Source organism: Takifugu flavidus, chromosome 3 (assembly GCF_003711565.1).
Source record: "Takifugu flavidus isolate HTHZ2018 chromosome 3, ASM371156v2, whole genome shotgun sequence".
Taxonomy (NCBI): domain Eukaryota; kingdom Metazoa; phylum Chordata; class Actinopteri; order Tetraodontiformes; family Tetraodontidae; genus Takifugu; species Takifugu flavidus.
In genome coordinates, this window is record NC_079522.1 from 3,809,260 (window position 1) to 3,815,259 (window position 6,000).

Here is a 6,000-nt window from a genome sequence, read left to right on the forward strand (position 1 = left end):
AGCCTTGAAAACGTCAGAGCCAACAAAGACCATCTAGGTCAAAACCCGTTTTGACATCCTGTACGAGAGCCGATAAAACCACCATGATGAACCTGATGCGAGTGAGCTTGATCAGAGCAGGAGCTCAGACACAAAGTGAGAAAATGATTTTCTTTCAACTCAGTTGGCTGCAGGATGTTTACACATCAACACAGGTGTTGGTGGGGAACAACTCATCTTTATTTTTTTCATTTGAAATAGAGAAAAGAGATTTAACAAAAACATTAATTAGGTATATATGTATGTGTATATATGTATGTTGTGTGTATATAAATAATATGTATATGTATGTGTGTATATACAGTATATATATAAATATGTGTGTGTGTGTGTTCCTCAAAACTGAATGTCTGTCAAGAATGACCTCAAGAACAACACAAATTACATTATATCTGTGGGTAAAACAGTGCTCCCGTAGTGCATTCACATCACCAGGGCAACATATCAGGTGTGTAACTGGTCATATGATGAACTGGTCAGAAACTGAATATTTGACATAAAAGACTTGGATCGTAACGGCGTTGAGATGAGCGAGCTCTGTGCATGGACCCAACATCTGGTTGGGAATTATACTGCATTACCTGGTGGGGCAACAGTTTCCTAGCGGTGGCTGCTTTAGCCTAAATGCATAGTCCTCACATACTTGAGTAGGCTGTATGTTGGATAGACGAAAACAGAGTTATGGTCTAAGACAGAGGCATGAGAGGTCAAGTGCAAGAGAGTGTGACAGAGAGAGAGAGAGAGAGAGAGAGAGAGAGAGAGAGAGGAAGAGAGCTTTGCAAGACCATATTTACCTCGTAAACCCTGCTTTATCCCTCCAGTCTCATTTGTGGCCATAACAGCAACTGATCTTCATGTTATTTACTTTTGAGCATCTGTTTAATACAATGATACAAAGACGATAAACGACTTTTTATGTGTTCAAAAATCTTCACAGAAACCACAAACACAAAGAAACCACATAAAGTAGAAACTATGCTAAACTTCTTCCATTTTGGTTTGCAGCAGTAAAATATAACATCGGCAGAACTGTATGTGATAATGTCTGGCTTCAATTTTCACAGTTCCTCTTGTAAGAGCTAAAACTAATTAGCTCTAATTTGACTGATTTTATTGAGCTCAGCTGGAATCACAGAATCTTCTTGAGTTACATTGTTTAATGTTTAAAGGTTCCTTTTCCAAGTTTGAAAAAAAAAAATCTGCACAGACCAAATATTACAAGGATATCCAAAGACACTAACAATTGCATTTGTGTACGATTAAGTAATAGATATGGCTGACATCATTTTCATGGGACTACCAGATTTGTACCACACACAGGTGGGATGATGTCTGTTGAGATGATGACTGTTCAGGATTCATTCATTTAAAGCTAAAGGCCTGAATGCAGAATCAGATCTTAATTGTATGAACATCTCGGTTATATTTCAAGTAATGTTGAGAAGATAATAAACCCTAAACCCATCATCTGAAAAAAAGTCAGAGTAGCATGGTCTCCAAAATAAAAGTGATATTTCAGAGGTTTCGATAAATTAAAATTGCTCTTACAATGTGTTTCCACTCACGAGTGTTTTAGATAAGAGCTCTGAGGTTCTTCAGAAATCTTATCTTGTGAGTCTCACATTTGCGGGTTTGCTGCTGAGACTCAGGCCCAGGTGATGTATACCAAAGTACATTAAACAGCAAAAATATTATTCATGCAAACTTGGCAGTTGAAATCACTTTATGTTGGCATGTTTTTTAAAAAGATATTCTCCTTTATTTAAGAAAAAATACAATCTTGCCAGGTTTGTATAGGTTGATCAAGCATTACATATCACTTAAAAAGTTACTGTATTTTATACACATGGAACAGATAAGGAATATGAACAGTATTAAGAAACAAAGTAATAAACTCTTAAACACAACAATGTACATAATCATTCACCAAAGCTGAAACATGTTTAGCGATGATGCTTTACTCTTCTGTACACACATTCTTCGTTAATGGCTCCCATCTGTCTCTTTGGTCTGTCGGTCATACTCGTCCGTAAGGCAGCATAGTGGAGAACATCCTCATTTGTGTGGCCCTTTTGTTGAAACAGAAAATAGGAAATACCTATATGATGCACAGCAATGAGGATGTTTTTATTAATATAGATAACAAGTACCTCTTCATTTGTGGTAGGATCATCTGAATATCTCAAGGTACTTCCTGAAACAAAACAAACCGACATTGTGTCATTGTGTTTTACTTACTTTAAGTTCACAAAAACTTTTACCTCCACTGCGGCCGCTTTGGCTCTTGTAGATATTGCACAGTAAGACGGCCATGAAACTGGCCAGAATGGTGGTGAACGCCAACGCTTCACTCAGAATATACAGATTAAGATAACCATCTGCAGATTCAGAGAGATTAGATGATGCATTGTCTCATATTTAATTTCTTAGATGAAACCGACTCACCCTCCGCTCCGGGTGGCTTTTGGGGTAGCTTTAGAAAGTGTCCACATGTTACAACAGCACAATCAACAGCCAGGTTGTTTGCTGGCAAACTGTAGAAACAAGTGTTGTTTTTCCATGTGTAAAGAGCTCCTGGATCAGATTTTCCAGATGTTCTCAGCTGGTAAACACCGTGTTCTTGGTCAATGGCTCTGCCATGTGCAGTGCAGTTGCACCTAACAGCACCTTCTGACTGATTCAAGTGATATTCTGGTCTCTGGATAAAGACTGGGATGTTCAAACCTGAACCCTTTATGATTATTGTAATTCCATCTTTGAATTCAAGTTTTTCTGAAAAGCTACTAGCGCAGTAGTACGTTCCTGTATCAGAGTGCTGTAAATTGGCAATCATCAAGTGATTTTGGTTTTTCTTTGCATTCAGTGCAAAACGTGAATTGTATTATGCTACGGGTCAATTTGACCCGTTTTGGTTTTGTGTTGACCAAAGTACTGGTTATCTTTGGTTTTTTCTTCATGAAATTTTGTGACTTTTCCTCATCTAGGGTCATGAATTGGTGTGTAAAATTTGGACACTGTGGTGTTTAGTGGAATGTCTGTGCAGAGTTTGAATATGAATATTATGTTGCGGGTCATTTTGACCGGACACTTTTATGTGAGTAAGTAGCAGTAAATATCCAAAATAAACATGCCTTTTGATGTCCTTCTGATCTACATCAAAGAGTATTGTGCTGTGATGTACATTTAATTGTATTTTGACTGCCAGAGACCCAGGTGCATCGAGGAGGGACTTTCTCTCCCTTTTTCTTGTCACTTTTCTTATGCCATCTCTTTGACCAACACACCAAAAATGAGCTCCAGAACGTTTACAGCTGAAGAAGCTTTATCACAGATTTTGAACTCAGACACTGATGCAGAGGAAGAGGTTTCAGAGACAGAGGATATTTCAGAGACCGAGGACAATGTAACTGATGATCCAGATTTTCAATTTTCTGATGATGAGGAGGATTCAGAGGACGAGCCTGCCGTTGTCTCTCCATTGGATGAAAGCCAAGGAATGCAGCAATCATCATCCACAGAGGAGACATGGGCATCTAAAGATGGTAAAATAAAATGGTCAACATCACCACACCAAAGCCGAGGTAGACTGTCATCTTCCAATGTCATCAAAATGACTCCCGGTCCTACAAGATTTGCTGTCACACGAGTTGATGATATCATATCAACATTTCAGCTCTTCATATCCCCACCAATTGAGAAGATCATACTGGAAATGACCAACTTGGAGGGGAGGCGTGTATTTCAGGAGAAATGGAAGCCACTGGATCAGACTGACTTGCATGCTTACATCGGAATTCTGGTATTAGCTGGAATGTACAGGTCAAAGGGAGAAGCAACTTCAAGTCTATGGGATGAAGAGTATGGAAGGCCAATCTTTCGAGCAACAATGTCTCTGGAGACATTTCACATGATATCTCGTGTGATCCGATTTGACAACCGTGAAACCAGAGCTGGTCGTCGTGAAAGAGACAAACTAGCTGCAATTAGAGATGTATGGGATAAATGGGTTGAAATTCTACCTTTGTTGTACAATCCTGGTCCACATGTTACTGTAGATGAGCGCCTTGTTCCATTTAGGGGGCGCTGTCCTTTCAGACAGTACATGCCCAGTAAGCCTGCCAAGTATTTCTCTTTGGGCAGTATGAAACAACTGTTGCTTTCTCCGTGAAAACAAATACTGAGGAATGCAGAGGTCTGCCCTGAATTTCACTGGGAAGTTCTTGCTTATTTCTTCTGACTGTTCCCAACATAGTCAGCTTTTTCTTGTGAAGTTCTTCTCCAAGGCGGTAGGATGTAAAGAAGTTGTCACATGTGATGTTATGACCTTGCAACCCTTCACTCATCTCCAGCACCACACGCATCCCCGCGTAACATAATTCTAATGATCCTTTTACTTCTCAACTTCATATATTTCCCAGGCTTGTCCAGTAGAGCAATGCAAAGAGACTAAAAATCATGTGTACATCAGAATATATTAATGCAAGTTTGTTATGATATGATTAGCTGGGTAATTAAAGTCACTGTCAAGCCACGAGAGCATTGTGATTCAGAAAACTAAAAGCCATATTTGAAAAACCCTTCAGCAGTGAAAGTATCTTTGTTCTAAAAAAGAAATAATAAATCCTGCAAGCAAAGCAATAACTGAGTCCTGTCACCATCTGTTCTGCCATAAGCAGGACAATGCTGCCACTCCCGTCACTCTCTCCACAGCCTCATGCCTGACTTTCCAGCACTCATTCCTGGACTCATTTCCTTTTACTGACCCTTACTGTTCCATGTTACAACCAGTCTTGGAGCTCTGAGCCTAACACAAACCCCCAGCTTCCTCAAGGTCTAAGTGACCAATGACACAAAGTTAATCAAAAGTTAACATGGGTGATCATTTATACCAAGGATCATTCCAAAAATCAAAATTCAAAAGGTTTTATCAGCACAAATATCCTCAGAGTGACTTTTAGCCAAAATAACAATCAGAATCAGTCTAATTGAAAAGAAACAACCAAAATGTTCCCTAACAGGCAATAACCAAAATACATTCCTTAACCTACCTAACTTCAAAAACAGGAGAAAACAATATAAAAAATGTGGCCGTGCACTTTTACACATCACAATGATTCAAAACACATCAGAGGCCCACTGGATTATTGAGGAAGTTTGAGTTGAGCTTGCAGGTGGCAGCAATCTTCTGCTTTAAATTTAGTCCCTCCTGGACAATCCACCAATTGGCAGATACTTGATCTTCGGATGACCAATCCGGCATCTGGCACAGCACACAGCCATTTGCATAACTTAACATCTGTCCCAGCCCTGGCCACTGTCTGCTGCCTGCCCGGTGATTTTTCATTATTGAAGTTTACTTCTGCAATTTGCTATGGGCCTACCTGCCATTCATCCTGGTGAAGAAACATAGGACCTTAGATGGGTGATCCAAAATGAGGTTCAATATGAGGATTTTTAGCTGATAGCCATTGGATATAAAAGTGATGTCAAAAAGGTGAAAATACTAAAGATGATTACAAGCCCATCAAGGACCATGGAGGCTTTATTGGAAGGAAGTGGAAGGGGTTTCATCAAATGAGCACAACATAAAGCAGCAATTTGTAGGCCATCGAATATGCGGCTGAAAATGGCAATCGAGCAGCTGCAAGACATTTTAATGTCCTGTGGGAACAAAGCAAGGTGGCCCGAGCTGGAAAACCGAGTGAAACAGTTGGTTGTGGAACAGCAAACAACTGGAAGGGGTGTCTCTACTGTCCCCATTCGACAAAAGGCCAAAGCGATTGCTGAAGAAATGGACATTGAGCACTTCCAAGGAGGTCCGTCTTGGTGTTTTTGCTTTATGAGGAGGTAGCATCTCTCCATACGCGCAAGGACAACTGTTGCGCAGCGGCTGCACGTGGATTACCAGGAGAGGGCGGCCATCTTCCGCACCTACTGCCGCGACAAGATAACCGCGCCCAG

At 40.2% G+C, this 6,000-nt stretch overlaps 1 protein-coding gene across 1 annotated transcript; it reads right to left on the minus strand.

Moving 5' to 3' along the window:
* Window positions 1-1,829: 1,829 nt before the first annotated feature.
* LOC130523403 (uncharacterized) lies at window positions 1,830-2,914 on the minus strand (the record flags this gene model as incomplete). Its single annotated transcript, XM_057028685.1, has 4 exons — window positions 1,830-2,108; window positions 2,190-2,233; window positions 2,301-2,417; window positions 2,485-2,914. Coding segments are annotated over 4 exons (717 nt in total), but the record flags the coding sequence as incomplete, so codon positions are not given.
* Window positions 2,915-6,000: the final 3,086 nt, after the last annotated feature.